The following is an 18730-nucleotide window of genomic DNA, read 5'->3' as shown; positions in this document are numbered from 1 at the left end:
ACGTCCCTCTCTAAATATAATATTAATGTCCAAAAAAATATACCATAACAGAGCTTTTTTGCTCTAGTTTTAAGCTAAGGCCATCTTCATTATCGTTAATCCTATCTATAAAGTTAGCAATTACTCGATTGTTTTTCCATATTATGAATATATCATTAACATACCTTTTGTAGTATACAATATCGCTTTCGAAATTACACAGAACTTTAAGCTTATCGTAGATAATTCACGAAAGTATTTTATGAACTTTTGCAATTGATAAAGAACAATCATTGAAATTGATTGAACAGATTTATTTCGTGAATACCAGACTTTTAAATTTATGGATTTATTTTGCATTTTTAACAACAAACAAATCATTAAATTACAGAAATGAATTCGATATTTCTTTTTTAAAATATACCAATAGAAAAATGAAAGCCATAAACTCCGGTTTTCAATTATTGTATATTAATCCATTAGTACTTAGATGAAAACTGAAAATTAAAATAGGTTTAAAATAGATTTTTTCAACTTTTATGACATTATTCCATCTGTAGTTCCTTTATATAATGATAATAATTTATAAATTTAATAACTTAATTTTAAAATAAATGGATCAATTTTAATTTATTAGACAGTGATAAATAAAAAGTTCAAAATAATTTTTATTGGTGGATACATTTTTATTATTAAAAATGTTTTACTCTCAAGAACATTTTCAATTGAATTTGAATTCAAACTTTCGAATTCTTTTTAAATACGCTTTTAGAATTTCGAATTCCGTTATTCTGCTTCTTTCGTTCTGCAGAAACGCAAGCAAGATGAACAATTCTCCAAGTGAAAAACTTAGAAAACGAAGCCGCAGTCGCTCGAAATCCAAAGAACCTCCAGAAAAAAAGATGATGATAACTCCTTTGGATAAAAATGTGAATGAAGATTTTTACTCCACTCAAAATGGAGATAAATTGGATGGAGATATCACTCTTGGAAAACAAGCACCCAGCCCAGAAGAACGAACTCGTTGGAGAAAATACCGGAGAAGATTGAAAAGATCGGGGAAAGATAAAGCTCAGAAAAGAAAGCTTTCGAGACTCATGAAAGAGCGATTCAAATTTAGAAGGAAGAGAAAAAACACAAAGAAAAGTCGGTCCAAGCCAAGGAGAAAGGGAAGAGGCAGAAGTCCATCCAAGAAAAGACGTGTAACAAAGAGAAGACGCATCCAAAGGAAAGGTAGAAGTAAGAAAAGAACATCACGGCCGTAAGGGTGCTAATAAAGTAATGTCTTCGATTTTGGATAACGGTATAGCTAGATTTTTATAATTTAGTTAACAAAAGGCTCTTTTCAGAGCCATTTTTTAATGTTAAGGAGTAACCAAATCGAATTTGTAAAAATTTACTAAATTATATACGACATAAGTATCGTATTTATATTTAAGGAAATTTTCTGTAACCGAGAATATTCAAATATAACCATTCGAAATGTTTAAATTTAAAAATAGTCTACCCGGCCATCCTACTGTCTTTTTTTTAAAAACTCTTTTAAAAAGGGCCTCTTTTAGCAAGTCCATTATGGATTCGGCCAGACCCACAATGGGGCGGCCGGGTAGTGAGGACGGGGCCCGACATATCCGGACGGACCACCCCGAAAAATTCCTGGGAATTTTTCGACCCGTCCGGATTCGATTCCGGGTCCCCCAGATCGGTAGGCTGCCACCTTGACCGCTTGGCCATCCGGCCAGAATATGTGGCTCTGGACGGCGAGCCGGATTCAGCGTAAAAAAAAAAAAATGGAAGTTTCGACTCCGGATCCAAAGCTTTGCTTATATTATTAGGTATTTCGTGAATTATTCATTGTTTATTACAGTATAACAAATATTTTCTGTCTTGTCCAAATTTGTTATGTTGATTTCGTCAACCGCCGCAGTTTGGCGCCACCAACGATTTTATTGGCGAATATAAATAGAAAATTAACGTATAGGAACTTGTTGCATTGGCAACACTTACACATAATAGTAATGTGATTTTTCGCATGTGAGTCGAAAACTTTGTTGCATGAATATTATTAAATGAATCCGTTTAAATAACTGTAACGAAAGAGTTAATGATGGCAACGCGAAGGTTAATGATGTTGGGTAAGTGTTATGCCCCGAAACTGAAGCAAGTAGTTACTGTTTCTGTGCCTCATGAAGTCTATGATGATTTTCTACATGCGGTGAGAATTTTTTTTAAAGTTATATGTGAAGTTAGCTTTCGATAACCTATTAAATATTTTCTTTAAATTTTATTTGGGTAGTATTTTACTCATACTACTGAATATGAAGTGTATGACCCAGAAGGAAAATGTAAGAGAGGAGATATTGTGCTCATTAAAGTATGTATTTACAGTTATTTTATTTAACTTTATAAGATTATTACGCAATGTAGATATGAACACAAATATTAATATAAAAGGTAATTGTTTACTATTTCCCCACTGACTTGGATTTTCTTCTAATGCGTACCGATATATTCGTCTGGTTGAGCACGGCACGGAGCCGTTGTTTTTTGTTGGCAGTTGACGATAGAACAAGAGAAATAGCTTTCAAATTTTACCACGTGCACATGGCTGCTATTACCAATGAAGCCAAAAACACATGTATTGCTCATTGATGCATTACAACAACCTATCACGACTCTATAATGATAAGTCTGATGATGATGATAATAATAATAAAACTCGCCCAGGAAATAAGGCATCTGTGGAGGATGGATAGGGTGCTTATTGTACCTGTTGTTCTCTCCTGTACAGGTGTGATACCACACACATCACACAAAAGCCTGGGAACATTACAATTGAGTAGAAATACATACATCACACTACAGAAGTCCACTATATTGAATACATGCCACATTGTTAGGAAATTCCTGAATACAGACACACACACTGATACACTTATTTAATTTTAGTTTTGTTTTGTTTGCTATGCCTTGACTCTGGCCCGGCATAGTACACAGCTACCGGTGTGAACCGAGTATAACTCACAAAACCCAACATAATAATAATAATAATAATACTAAAAAGGAAAGTCAATAGTACTCCTTGGAGTTCTTAATCAATATTGCTTCACAGTTGCACCCGTCATACGTCTCGATGATGGGTGTGAATCTGCTTTTTGTGACTGTCGAACTTTGTTGTCTGTACGTCAAATGGGTGGCCTGTCGTATGATGTTTTTGATTGACATTGAGGAACATTGGTACGTACTTTCTGCCAAAACCTCTCGATGTGTTGGGTGTGCACTCTGGTGCCAGGATGAACAAAATTGAGTGGTTTACAGACAGGTGAAGAAATCCTTCCTGCTTGAGACAGTTGTATGTCTTCCAACAATCACTGATGAGCATGGTCCTGGGCTTGGTACAGCGACAGATCACTTCCAACAGGGTGTCTCTGCAATTCACTCAACAAATGCCTGGCCGCTTTTAGGCTTGACACCATCAAATATCCAAGAGCCGCATATCGGGTCGCTGCGGTTGTATTTTCACTTGCTGATTTTGAACTTGTCAATTTCCATAGAGGCCTTCACAGACTTGAAGGCTTCACAAGGTACGGCTGGTGCATTTGTCATCTTTTCCTTTGGCATGGAGAAGCATCATGGTACTGTACTTTTAGCCTTCATTCAGAGTGCTTGGTGTTCTAGGCAGAAATCTTTGCTGTCCTTATGGCTGTACAGTATTGCAACAATGAATATAAGGAGAAACTAATCAACATCAGCAAAGATAGTGCCGCCGCTGTGCAAATCCTACAGGATAAGGACACCACCCACTCTATTGCTGGGGACATCCTTTCTGCCACCTTCCTGTCTTCTAACACCTTGCCAGAGACTCATATTACTAGGCAACTCCTCCCGAATGTCAGCAATCGTCTGAAATGGAAGGGGATTCACCCACATCACCACCTTACTCAATTCTTAAGTTAGCACAGACGTTTCAGCGCCCACTTACACAGATTTCATAATAGTAATACAGACTGTTGTCCTGTCTGCGGTATTCGTGATGGGGTGTACCACTACCACATTTANTTTTTTGTTTCTATTTTATTACTTTTTATATATGTTATCTGCTTTCTGTGTCTTCATGGTTCTCCAATATATATCTTGTTCAGCATTCTCGATTGTGCCTAGCGGTGTCAGGATCTAATAAAGATTATTTATCTGTCTATTGTCTGTCTGTTAATTTCCACTATAATGCCAGGACCTCCAGTTTTACCATCGTTGATGGATTGAACCTCCCAGGCACATATCTTATGCAAGTAACTGAACCAGTCAGCTGCTGTACAGGAGGAAATGTCAAGTTCCTCCATCAGAAATGTTTGCCTCAGCAGATTCATATGAGCCCAATATGTTACTAAATTGCATATTGTCCCTTTAGGCAAGTTGTGGTTGGTGAATCACATGCCCTTCAGTCAAGAAACCTCCTTGCCACATGTTCCAGCTGTTCATTTTTTCTTCCTTTCTCCAGCAGTTTCTAATTGGGCAAAATATCTGAACAAGCTGCATTTAACACCATCTGGGCACCACGTTCGCATTTCCTGTGCATCTGAAGAATGCTGTGACTTACCAAGAAATGAATCAGGTGGTTAGTGTCACTTGTCAAACATAAAAACTTGATAAGAGTGTATATGCACCACTACAAGCGACCATCTTCATGCATGAACTTTGGATATCACATGATTTCATAAATAATTTGTATATGCCTATGAGGGATAAAAGGGAACACTTCCATTCTCAGGTAATTTCCACATGTGGATGGAAATGAGAACGAGTTGAAAACCACCATCTTTTGAAATAAAATGTTCCAATGTTAAAGTTATATCCTGTTGATTTTTTAGATTCAGTGAAGTGAAATTCATATAATATCTTGATGTGCTGTATGTGTGCTGAGATATTCAGTGGGCCTTTTTTATCCTTCCATTGTCAACCACTGTAAAAAAAAACATGGATCCATGCTCAGCTTGACTAGAAAATTTATCAGTATGCATTAGAAGAAAATCTGAGTTGGTTGAGAAATAGTAAACAATTACCATATAAAATATATTGATGCATATTACATACAAGCATTTACAAAATTTAATGTAATTTAATGAAACACTATAATGAGCATTTGAAGGTTTTAAAAAATGCATAATTCCAAATATTGGGAGTTAAACTGGAATAAAGGAGATTAACTGTTCATTGTAAGATTAATGAAATAGCATTAAGTCCTGCATGTTAAATCTTTGATACATATTAAATTGAACAGGGTTAATCATCCCTAAACTATATTTGGATCAAAAAATTTCCCCATTTTTATGCTATGTTGTTTGTTCTTCTGTTTAAATAAACAAATACAAAAACATGCTGCGTAATTATGAAAAGAAAGTTTTTTTTACTAGATATAATTCTAAAAGAAGTTTAGTAAGTTGTAGTGATGATACAATTATTTTTCTTTATTAATATTCAAATGGGTGGCCTGTCGTATGATGTTTTTGATTGACATTGAGGAACATTGGTACGTACTTTCTGCCAAAACCTCTCGATGTGTTGGGTGTGCACTCTGGTGCCAGGATGAACAAAATTGAGTGGTTTACAGACAGGTGAAGAAATCCTTCCTGCTTGAGACAGTTGTATGTCTTCCAACAATCACTGATGAGCATGGTCCTGGGCTTGGTACAGCGACAGATCANTTATTATGAAGACATGAAAATGATATAATCTAATAATGACATATAGAACAAACTTGTAAATGTTTTCAGTTCATTTGTTGCTGAATGTTAAAACATTGATAAAATATCAATAAATTCACATATTTTTAATGTTTGGAGAGATTAATAAATATACAGTGTAGGGCCATTAAGCTGCGGGTCAGTAATCTGTAAATTTGCTTAAGGTGCACAAAAAGCTTGGATCCCAATTTTTTGACACTATGGATTGTACGGACTGGACATGGTCTCTCAAATATGCGAGACAGATGTTGACAGCTGTCATTTTGGCATTTCGAATGTCCATGATTGACACTATCGCGCATTAAATATTTAAATGCTGGCTTATAACTTCAAAGAGGTATTTATAGAAGATTAGTCTTTTATTTATCAATAAACAATAAAATAACTTACAATGAAATTCAAATACAGTATTAATCTGTTTTATCCATGCTGAGTGTCAGCATTATGGAGGCCACCATTGTAACTGATTCAAATCTTACAATGTTACAAAGTTAATCCACAGTAAATCTGCAAAAAATCGACTCGTATTAAAGTACAGTATTGTTATTCTTAAATAATAATTTATTATTAATTTCAAGGCTGTTAATCAAAAAACTTTAATTTTTTCATTATTTATTGTAATTTATGCATTATCAAAAAATATTTAAGCTGCGGTTAAGCAGTTTGGACCCCAATCACCATGGCTTAATTAATGGCCCTACACTGTGTTTAACATATTATTGTTGTATAAGAAAATTATTTCCATTAGATTTTTTCATTTATTACATTATCTTTATGAACTGTATTTTTTATGAGAACAAAACTTTTTTCTTAAAATTCTTATTTTGTGAGTTTTCACTATTTGATAGTTAATTATGTTATTTATTCTCAAAACTGAGACATCTCTTTTTGTAAATGTTCCTTTTTTCCAAATAAATATTATGATTGTCTTAATTAGCAGTTTATTTTTATATATATATTTTTCATATATACAGTACTTGTTGACAGAAAACTAAGCACTCAGATAGAATTGTCCAATCACTGCAAAACTTGGTACACAACTACGTCTGAGATAGGTATGTAAATGAAGGGATCAGTGCAATAAGGCTTTAAGCCACACATAGTTACTTTTGAGATATGAGCATTTGAAAGTTTTAAAAAATGCATAATTCCAAATATTGGGAGTTAAATACTGAAACTACTTTTATTCTGAAGTTTTGGGTCTTGTGTTACATTTACCTCTTTTACAGAAATATATATCTTGTTCAGCATTCTCGATTGTGCCTAGCGGTGTCAGGATCTAATAAAGATTATTTATCTGTCTATTGTCTGTCTGTTAATTTCCACTATAATGCCAGGACCTCCAGTTTTACCATCGTTGATGGATTGAACCTCCCAGGCACATATCTTATGCAAGTAACTGAACCAGTCAGCTGCTGTACAGGAGGAAATGTCAAGTTCCTCCATCAGAAATGTTTGCCTCAGCAGATTCATATGAGCCCAATATGTTACTAAATTGCATATTGTCCCTTTAGGCAAGTTGTGGTTGGTGAATCACATGCCCTTCAGTCAAGAAACCTCCTTGCCACATGTTCCAGCTGTTCATTTTTTCTTCCTTTCTCCAGCAGTTTCTAATTGGGCAAAATATCTGAACAAGCTGCATTTAACACCNTCTACTTCGTTTGGATGACATAGTAGAGTGTTAAGATTAATCATATTCATTATTGTAAACCGCGCTTAAGTTAGGCGCCATCTGTTCATTTCTTTTGTATGTCCGACGATCAAAAGACCGCTTGAGATCGAGTCTGTTTATAATTTGAAAGGTAATCTTGTCAGTTGTGTATACAAAAGGTAAATTGTTTACAAAATGAGTCTTTGTTTATTATCTGATAAATGTATACTTTTTTCAGTCAATTGTTTACGATTGCAGATGCCTTTTGTGTAAAATCCAAGTCGGATGTATATAAGCTAATAAATGTTCTTGTTAATCTTATCTTGCCTTTTGGTTCGTTCACGGTTACAAGAAATCACCACATAGAGTCTCTCAAGTCTCCGTAGATATAACAAACAGAAACAAATTACACAAAATAAATTGTAGCTATGCGTCGATTCTGTGCGACACATCCGAACATGTAAGCTGAACAATAGTGTGGGGAGAGTGAGTAATCAAGGGTTGCATGGCGCTCAAACAAAACACGAATCAACGAGATTTGAAAATCGCGTAACTCCGGGTTCGCGTAAGTCGGGGTATGACTGTACTGTACATACAGTAGAGCATCGATTATCTGAATCAATTGGGGACTGGGATTGTTTAGAAAATCAATTTTTCGGATAACCGATTATGTACAAAAAATATATTAACCTATTCCATGTTGAAATTCGTTCAAATCTAGCACATCTTTAAGTACCCTCTCGTGGTTGCGCCAGTGCTGCCAGCTAAAACACACACACCAACAAAAATAATATTGGAGTAGCCCAAGACATAGCCAAAGATTGCAGTGCCACAGCACTAGCAGAAATTTAAATTTGCCAATTGGAAAGGTTTTGCTTAATTGACGTTTCAGTTGATCAATATTCGGATAATCGATGCTCTACTGTATTTTGAAAACTGGGGATGTCTTTGTTGGTTAGCACCTTATTGCACCAAGTAGTTGGGGATTGGGTTTGGAAAGATTTATAAATGGATGTTGCAAACAAATTTATTCTGCATAAGTATATGCTATAATTTAACATTCAGTTGAATATTATGACAATGTTTACAGTTAGATTTGCTAATATTAACAGTACAAATGATTAGAGAGAACAACAAAATGGCATTATAGAAGTTTATTTTTGCAAATACTATGAGGGTAATCCCAAAAGTAAGGTCTCCTATTTTTTACAAAAATACAAAGAAATATTTATCAATAATGTTTACATCATTTTAAAGCTTGAACATTTATCTATGTTTTTACATAATTGGCATTTTAGTCAATGCATTTTTATAAGCACTGGCAGTTTTTGTATGCCCATGTCATACCAGCTCGCCACCATTTTGCGTGACCCATCTTGCACCTTTGCAACTTATTCATTAAAATCCTATGAATGGTGCTTTGGGAAACTCAGGAACCAAAATGCAGAGATCATCCAGAGTGATTTGCCGATTTTCACACTTAGTATGCTTAACCTTTGCAACTGTCTCGTTGGAAATTGACAGTCTCCTGCTTCTTTCTTTGTCATGAATTTCAGTAGTACAACCAGCTGCGAACTTACAGCTGGTTGTACTACTATACCACTTGCAGATGTTTTTGACATCCAGCAACGACTTACCATACACTTCCATCAATTGGCGATGAATTTCAATCGGTTTAAACGACATGGCTGCGAGCTGGTATGACATGGGCATACAAAAACTGCCGCAGTGCTTATAAAAATGCATTGACTGAAATACCAATTATGTAAAAACATAGATAAATGGTCAAGCTTTAAAATAATGTAAACAGTATTGAAAATTAACATTTCTTTGTATTTCTAAAAAAATAGGAGACCTTACTTTTGGGATTACCTTCATAATAATTATTGTCAAGTCAATCTGCATTTTCAAGTTAATGTTTTTCATCTATGGTAACTTGAGTAACTAGATTCCTGCAAAATTCTTGATGTACTGGTGGAATCTGTTCCAGAAGTGACATTATCTGCAAATTTTTGACTGTCTGTAGGAACTTGTGATAAATACTTAGTTGTAAATCATAATTTTAAATTTGTGAATGAGAGCAGTACTGTTTCACCGAAAAAGTTGGCTACACTTACCAACGTGAACAATGGTAATTCATGGTGTTAAGTGTAGCCAACTTCTAGAATGCCTGGTACTGCTGAGTCAATTAGAAGTATGGAGGCATTTGAGAACTGGAGAGATGGTTTTGAATATAATAGTTTTCTCAGTGCACTAAAGTTTTTCAAGTTGAACTGTTGCATCATTGTTACTTTGAATTTATTGTCTGTGTTAGCATTTAAGATCACATTTGATCAGTCTTTGGGAGTGTACACAGAAGAGCAGTATCTCTGAGAATACAGCTCTGTGCCCAAAATCACTATCACACAGTTGTGTATGGCCAATAAATATAAAGTGATGTTAGATCTACTTAAATTTACCTAAGTGCACCAGCACAAAGTACAAGGAAATCAGGGTCCTGTTTTTATTTTGCTCTTTGCTGCTATCACTGATGAAGTGAAGTTTTTGAGACTACACACTGTTTTGTGGTGTTTCAATAGGCAACTTTCAATTTCAAAGAACTACATTTAGCAGTACTTTCATTCCACAGAAACAACTGTTCAATGTCTGTTACACAATTTTGTATAACACAGTTGTAACTCCAGTTTTTTTTTTTTTTTGTATAAAGCAGACCCTACAGTTAATTTTGGAGTTGGCAGTGCTTGATAAAAGTTGACAGTAAAAACATGATACTTTTTAGGATGTGGTTGAGCTAATTATTTTTTGAGGAACTATTGTTCATTTGATTACTTTCTCCTTCCATTATGTATTCAAAATCTCAACAAGCTGCCATTACCTCTCAACACTTCTTTTCAAACTTTCAGGCAACTTCTGGTTGCTGCCATTAAACTGCAAGGATCTTTTTCTGTGCTTGACACATCAGCAAAAGAGATGGCAGCCACCATAAGACTCATAAGAACTCTATTTTGCATTGACAATTTTGAATTTAATTTATTTGTTGATGAATGTAATCTGAATAAATTAATATTAGGTTAGTATATTAATTGAAGACTTTAATACAGTATATTAGTATGTTTATGTAAGATATAAAAAATCTTTAGTTGTTAAAGTGTGATTTTAGGATTGATTGATTTCATTATGTATAACTTCTACAGAAATTAAAAAATCTTTGTCTCTTTTTCTCTTTTTGAAGTATTCATTTTTCATTAAACTGTTCTCATTAAATAAGTTCAAAAGTAAATTTAACATAATGTGGAAGGCCGCGTCATTTACCAGTTTTCTTTTTCCCTCTCTTGATATGCCAGAAATCAGGATTTATGTTCACTCAAAAAACACCAGCAGCTATGTCACTTCTGGCAGCAACCCACTGGATGAGCTGAGATTTTGAATACTCCCATTTTGATGTATGAGGTTAGCTCATTATTGCTCCTTAAGACATTTAACACTGATTAGAAAAAGAATATAGATTTACCACTGAGTCATGTAATCTCATATCACAACCATCTATTGACAGATAGTATACACTATTATTTTGCATAACTTTGTGTATGAATCTCAATTTTTACAAAAGTGAGGGTTAATGCCTTATTGCACCGACCCCTTCAAATGATCACAGTTGTAGTCCAATTACATGTCAGATAATAGCACTTGGATGACTTAAATCACTACCTTGTTAATCTACAAAAAAGTTCATGGAATGTTCAGAATTTTCAGTATACTTGTCATTTGGAGTCATCAAATGCTTGTCACAGTTAGGCATTACACATAGTCGACAGAGTCTGAGAAAAGGCCACATTATTGGGCTGAGGGAATTACTGTTTTGCCAATTTGCCTGCCATCTGGACCATTCTGAACTGATTGTTAGGAGCTGTTAGGGGAAAATGAATATGTCAGGGCACACATACACAGCAGGCAAGCTCTGCTCATGCCCCACACAGGTCATCAGGAGATACAATTATCTGATTGTGATACTAGCATAACAAGCTGCAATGTCATTTTTATCTACCATCTGGAGATAGGTATAGAACCCTGTCATTTCCCTATGCTATTGGCAGGTGACAGCAAAGAAATTTGTATGCACAGTGACTGTTGTATGTCTTGCCATTAGCATCCCAACATAACTTTGTTTGCAGTGGTGACATAACAGAAGCGTGCACTGTTATAGGCTGGCAGTGAATCATCTTTAGTTCTGTTTGGGAATAGACAACCATAATGTTAGTGTGGAGGACTGATGAACATTTCAGTCCTGCCTTTACTGTTGAGGGACACACTGTTTCCAGTTATTGTGTTTGTCTGGGGAGCCATTTTGTGTGTCAATTGGTCATCTCTAGTAGTGGTATAATGGTATGAGAAAAATTGATAGCAAAGCTGTATAGTTGGGAAATCCTTCTCCCTTGTTTTCTTTATGCCAGGGTTGAAAACAATGATTTTTCTGTATGAAAATTGCTTGGCCACACTCAGCTAGAATGTCTATACTTTTCTTGCCTCTCCAGTTTTCAGATTTGAAGCAAACAACAAATGCTGATTAGACTTTTATTTAAGACTTTAAATTCAGAAATATAGAAAAGTGTATTTTAAATTTAAAGTAATATGATATTTATTATTATATAGAGTTAGTTATTGTATTCTGTGACATATATAACCTTTAAAATATTTTAGAAAAATTTTATGATATCTAGTTTTATTATTTTTTTTTTATGAATTCTAGACAAATTGTTTATATTAGTGATGAATGAACACTTTTTCTTGATGTGGTCCACAGGAAGAGTTCCAGCTGATGCATAAATTTTGTCTTATGGAGTTGCAGGCTGAGTACCAAAACACTCCATAATTACCAGTACACTAAATACTATATATATGCTAATGATATGAAAACTAGTAATATATAGTTTATTCTCATCTTTTCATTGGTCAAGTTTAGTTTGAATGTTCTTTATCATGAATATCAGTTTAATTAGAGATGCATAATGGTATGAGGCAAAAAACAAGAAAATAGAATTATGTTGTCAGTCTGGGAACTGCATGTTAGGACCTCAAATGTCACAGATTGCTTGTGACTGATTTAGATATTTGAAATAATGATATTAGTGATAAGGTTTTACCCAATTTATATGTGCTTGCTATAGATCAAACTTACTATCTCAAATAACTGGATGATAATAAACATACAAGAAAAACCCAAAATCCAGCACAAAACTAAAAATTTTTAATTTTATGCTGGATTTTGGGCTTTTTCTTGTATTCTTCTTGCTATAGATCATTATGATTTTATTTATTTATGTATAGGACATTCATAATTTTTTTTAATATAAATCTATACTTTAAACAAGCAATTATTTATTGTGACACAATGCTAGGCTGCAATTTTTAATCATATTCTTAATTTATTCAATTTAAAATACTGTATATGTTCTCCATCTCAAATTAATTTGTAGTGTCTTGCCCCTGTACATCATACATTTCCTGATAATAACAATCATGCTGGTCATCTGTGTATTCCATTCAGGGGAAAATTTTTTAATTGAATTCATGTGACTTCCGGTCTAGACCAGAAGTTTGTATATATTGATAGTATTTTTATCTATCTAATACTTATCTTGAGATTAAGGAAGGAAAGGCAGACAGACAGATGGATGACAGTGGGAATTTATAGGTCTACAATTTTTTTCAAATTGCAGCTCAATAAATGAATTATTGGCTGAGAGCAGTTAAACTTAGTTGTTCAGTGGACAATGACTTTGGATGCCTGTTGGCATGCCCACAAAAAAACACACACACACACCTGCATGCAGTGAAACAATAAAATTCAAAGAAATCAAAAATATACTTACCATATATATATATGGTAAGTATATTTTTGATGTCTTTCAATTGCAATTGATGTCTTTCATTTGCAATAATTGAAATACTTGCTACCATATTGCAATTTGGTCAGTGAAGTTAGTTGTAGATCAAACCTTCACATAAATACTACATAAAAAATAATTGTAAAGAAAAATTGCAATATGGTAGCAAGTATTCAATATGGTGTTCACAAACAGTTGATGTAGGTTAAATTTTCAGAAAAGGGGAAAGATTTGATGGGTATAAAAACATCACATACGATCGTTAAAGTTCTAAAATGACAGATAGCAGAAACAATAGGCTAAATTATGAGCGAAAGGTTTATAGGTTTATCAACAATCTCTGATCAGAGTCCACGAACAGGTGTCAAATAAATGCCTCAGAACAAACCTTTCTTGTGACTTGATCTGGTTTCGGTTTTCACATGGAGACAAAGAAGAAAACAATCGGGAAGCGAGGAATGGGACGCAGGACTAATCGTAAGGTGAGATTCAAGGAAGAAATACTATAAAAATCTTGAATCTCAAGGTCAAAATGCAGTTTACCTAAAAATTCTATGGCGATTAATCTGTGTCGTCTTCATCTGGATTAAGCCTGAAGTCGTGCCCGCTAAAATTTGTGTTGTGTCTTGCAGACCGCTGCAGTCATTGCAGCTCTGTCACCTACCATCGCTTCTGTGACCAAGCGAACCCATCTCATCTGCTCTGGGGCTATGACTGATCTGCTTGCACTATCGTAGGACCAGCGATATGCCACGCCTCAGTGCCGGGAGAAAATACTGTAGATAAGCCATTTCCAACTACCTCAAATATGTAAGCATCTTCCCATTCTAATAAACAATTTTTACTGTAAAATACTTGTCATCTTTGTGTTTTCAGCCACCACCAACGTACGAATGGACCCTAGACCATCAGCGACACACGATTAACTGATTTCCCTAAAAGTCGGCAAGCTTACAAATTTGACACACAAAGCCGTTAAGTTCGTTATCCGACACAAAATTTTTGCAAAATAAAAGTTCGTTAACCAATTTGGTCATTAACCAGGACATTCGTTAACTGGAGTTCCACTGTACAGTGGGTGATCGGTTAACGAACAAATCGGATAACGAACACTTTCGCAAAAGATTTTTATGATCGGATAACGAACACTTCACTGAACAGACATAAAAAGAAACGACGGAAATAGCAAATACCGACTGATTTTCCTTTGTTTTCAGGTAACTTTTTGGAGCACGGGAGATCTCAACGTCGACGCTCAACCTGATAATATACTGATTAGATAGTATCCCTCGAACTTTGAAATACTCCCTTGTAATTCCAACCTTTTATTTTTCTGACAAACAATTCTTTTATAGTATTCGCGAGACTGTCGGGCGGGCACTCATTAAGTTTTGTGTCGGTTTTTATTTTCGAAAGGTGAGAGTATAATAGCAAAGGTAGAGAGTGCGCAAAAGATGTCTGATGTTGCTGGACAGTATGGCTTGAACAGGTCTACAGTAGGCCGCAGTTCAATCTTATTCAAGAAGCTAAAGGAATAACAAAAATCACATCTGAGAAATAAAGAACAATGAAGAGCTCATAATGGAACCTGAAACGGATCTGACGACAGAAGAACGTCAAGAACTCTTGAATAGAGAACACCAAGAAACTCGTCAAGATATGTTTTATTCTGAAAAAGAGGATTAATGCCGATATCTGCTATTAATTAAAGATCTTTTGAAGAAATGGGGGATGTCAGATCAACGGTCTTAGAATGGCATACAAACCAGGTTGAGGTTAATAGGCTTGGGGATCTCTACAATTACAATGCTATTAATTACTTCTGAAAAATCCTGAAGGAGAGAGAAAAGCAATCGACATTAGACAGATTATTTAACCCCCACAAACAAAAAAACCATAACTAATAAAAATGCACATCTGTGTATACATAGAAATAAACGTAGTAAGAAAGTATATATTTTTTATTTTGGGATGTCTCCAGAACGAATTAATCAAATTCCTATACAAACCTATGGTAAATTCATAATCGGTTAACAAACAATTCGGATAGCGAACAAAGTCTTGGAACGGATTATGTTCATTAACCGATCACCCACTGTATATTGATAATGTTTTCTACCTTGTTAAACTGATCAAATTCAAAATACTTAAATGAAGCTGGAAATAGTTTTAAGCTATAATTAAAAATTAAGTTAACTGTATAAAACTACAACTTAAAAACTATTACCTATTTCCTAAAAACTAAGATATTTAATAGAACAAAAAATATGTAATAAATAAAAATTATTCACTCTGCATGTAATATAATTCAGTTAATGTATTATTTCAATGCTTCTAAAAGAAAAGTTGTTCAGAAATACCATTTTTAATTTATTGTAATTATTTCTTAATTTTTACAGAGGTAATTATTGGTGAAGATAATCTAAATGGTCTATAAACTCTGATTGTTTTGTTTGTTTATACTCTGTGTTTTATTTTTAAATATTTTTACATTAAAAATGGGTGAAAGCACCATTAAAAGATTTATTTATTTGAATTGATTAAGTAAGTAATTCATTTAGAAATGTGCAAAAGAAAAGATTATCCAAATTGGGTCTCAAACTCATAATCAGTGCAAATTAGATAAATATGTCTATAATTATATTATTAGAACTTAACAATTTACAGTCAAGATCTTTAAAATTGCCATGATTTTTTAATAGATAATTAGCTTGTGTGAAATTGCAAAAGAATTTTTGACTGGTTTAAATCCATTTTTGAAAATTTCTAATTGATACATATGTAGCAAAATGTTGATAGATGCCAACATTTTGCTACATAATGACCTTTGACTACATTACTTTGTTACTTTAAAAATCAACTGAGAGTATAGAAAACAAAAAATTTAGCCCTCCATTAGATCTCCATAATGTAGATCTCATTGATAATAAGTTTCTATTATCAGGGCATTCATATCTACCAAATGATAGCGATTTTGGGATTGTAGAAATGGCATTAAGAAGAAATAATTTATTGTATGTCCCTGAGGACAATTACAGTCATAAAAAAGTCAGAAAAATAACTTTATATTGAATGAAATGAAACAAGATTTCTTTTCAACTAAATCTTTAGAGGCAGTTTATAAAAGATTAAAAAAATACTGATGGAGAGCCTATAAATTGCTTAGAGATATTGGATACAGTTTTTGAGAAATGAACCCTATAAAATATTTTATTAAACATCAATGGAAGAGGATATGAAATTCAAAATTCTTAATTTATTATCACATCATAGAAGACCAAAATACTTTAATAATATTGAGTTAATACCATTATATAAAAATGCATGACCACTTTTGACACCTAAATACAAGGACATGATAGAGTTATTATGGTTTACATCTGCACACCATGATGATTTTAAAATTCTTATTTATATTCAAGATGAGAAAAGAATGAATTATAGATTATCAACAATAATTTGAATTTGATCTCTTAAAAAATAATGAATATTTACCTCTATGAAACAAAAATATATTATTTTCTCAGTATTATCATTTTTTACAATTTGTCATTTAATTTTTTGTAAAAATCATTTTTAAAATTTTATTGTAAAAGTAATAATTAAAAGAATTACAAAACAATGATATTGAATTTATCTAATAAAATTTTACCCACAACATGAAATTAAAAAGAATAGTATTATAATAACACAAAATGAACTTAGGCCTTTTCAAAAATAAAAGCTCATTTAATTACTTTTGAAAGTGGTTTAAGTTGCTAACAGAAGTATATTTTTCAAATAATGTTCATAAAATTATGTAATAAATCTAGACATATTTAAAATTAGAAACAAATTACAAACATATCAGTTATTGATATTTTTGAATCATCAATACAAATGTAAATCGTTAAATAACTCAATTGAAAAGTAAATGGACTAAAATTCATTTGCAATGGCTCATATATTAATAATTTGGAATCAATATAATACTATAAGTTAACTTGTTTCACCAATTGGCAACATTTCTATTCATTAACTATTGTGCTTAGTCAGTTTAGTCTTTTGTTTTAGTATAATCTGTTTATGACAGCAGTACCATTTATCTTTAGTTCTAAATTATTTACCCCCGTATTCATCAACACAAGTTAGAGTTAGGGTTAAATCTTGAGTTATCCAAACATCTTTTTGCTTTACTTTTAGTATGTGAATGCTCATTGGTTAACTTTTAACTTTAACTCGTGTTGGTGAATATGGGGGTTAGAGTTGATTAGCTTGAATAATGCACATTTTTATATTATTACATTAGTTTTATAATGAAAGATTCTAAAGAATGACATCAAATTTATGTAAAAATGTACGCTATCCCCAACCAATCAACAGACCTTTAATAATTTAACTGGGCCATGAAATAATCTGCTTTGTTTATATAGAAAGCTAGAGTTTATTGTTATCTATAGACAATTCACACTAACTTTTGTTAGATTTAAATATTAATCATGTTATTTCTTTAAATTTTAATTTATGTTAATTGACTGTTCAATTTGATGGCATTATAGTTTGGATTCATGTTACAGTTCATTAAATTTTTTATTTTTATTTATAAAATTATTTAATTCATTCTTCAAAGAAATATTCTAATGAGATTAATATTTTTTAATCAACACAATTAAGTGATCTTAAAAATTCAGAGAAATGAAAGAATTCTCTAAAACATTTTACAACTGGAATAAATTATCTTTTGCTTTATCTGAAAATTATATATCTCATTTAAATAATTATATTTAATTGTATTTGTAATTGTATGTTTAATATCTTTTATAATGAATCCATTTACAGGAGATGAATGAACCTTTAAGTATTAGAATAAAGCATCAAGTTGATAAAATAATTTATGAAGCTGGCAATGTTATTGATCCTCTCAGTGGAAGAAGGTGTTTTGGAAATAGGTACACAGATGAAATTGATAGAACCACACAAGCTCTTGGTTATCAAAAATCTTTTAGAAAATTTTTGGTTATGAAAACAAAGCCAAAAGAAGAAATTCCTTCTAACTCTGATGTATGAAATAGATTTTAATAAAGAGTAATTAAAAAGTAGAAATTAAAACAGTCCAGTTTCATTGAATGTCAGATTTTGAAAGAAACATGCAGATCAAACATACCAAGATATTTTTTAAGTACTAATTTATTTTAAGAAATACATTTTAGTTGTCCTTTCTCTATTCATGTTACATAATTTTACATTGCTTGAATTGTACAATTAAAGAACTGCTTTCTATTCAAATATTAGTTGATTACAAAATATGCTTACATTTGCATCTTGCTAGATTATTTGCTAGAAGTATTGCTAGATGTTTATTAAAAATAATTTTTTTTTATTCAGTTAATATTTTATTAAAAATATGATAATATTAATATAGAATTATTTTGTAAATAGCAATCATTTTTACTTCATAATTTTTCAGAAAGTATATTTAATATTAAATGTAAATA

General features: G+C 32.7%; 2 protein-coding genes across 2 annotated transcripts; both read left to right on the top strand.

The window, feature by feature from the left end:
- Positions 1-803: 803 nt before the first annotated feature.
- On the top strand, positions 804-1244 carry LOC111620644 (sperm protamine P1-like). Its single transcript, XM_023362618.1, has one exon. The coding sequence runs from the start codon at positions 804-806 to the stop codon at positions 1242-1244; it is 441 nt and encodes a 146-aa protein (XP_023218386.1).
- A 679-nt stretch (positions 1245-1923) lies between these two features.
- LOC111620671 (28S ribosomal protein S17, mitochondrial-like) lies at positions 1924-18331 on the top strand. The gene is made up of 3 exons (XM_023362650.1): positions 1924-2194; positions 2276-2353; positions 18075-18331. The coding sequence occupies exons 1-3, from the start codon at positions 2084-2086 to the stop codon at positions 18300-18302; spliced, it is 417 nt and encodes a 138-aa protein (XP_023218418.1). The 5' UTR covers positions 1924-2083; the 3' UTR covers positions 18303-18331.
- Positions 18332-18730: the final 399 nt, after the last annotated feature.

This window comes from Centruroides sculpturatus, unplaced genomic scaffold (assembly GCF_000671375.1).
Source record: "Centruroides sculpturatus isolate CEXI.00-Female unplaced genomic scaffold, Cexi_2.0 scaffold194, whole genome shotgun sequence".
Lineage (NCBI taxonomy): Eukaryota > Metazoa > Arthropoda > Arachnida > Scorpiones > Buthidae > Centruroides > Centruroides sculpturatus.
This window is presented reverse-complemented; position numbering and strand designations above follow the sequence as displayed.

What these genes read in the sequence shown, in the direction of transcription:
- LOC111620644 (XM_023362618.1), top strand. Translation starts at nt 804, where the DNA reads ATGAACAATTCTCCAAGTGAAAAACTTAGAAAACGAAGCCGCAGTCGC.
- LOC111620671 (XM_023362650.1), top strand. Translation starts at nt 2,084, where the DNA reads ATGATGGCAACGCGAAGGTTAATGATGTTGGGTAAGTGTTATGCCCCG. An exon ending in ATGATGATTTTCTACATGCG is followed by an intron (nt 2,195 to 2,275) that starts GTGAGAATTTTT and finishes TTATTTGGGTAG; the next exon opens with TATTTTACTCATACTACTGA. An exon ending in GAGATATTGTGCTCATTAAA is followed by an intron (nt 2,354 to 18,074) that starts GTATGTATTTAC and finishes ATCCATTTACAG; the next exon opens with GAGATGAATGAACCTTTAAG.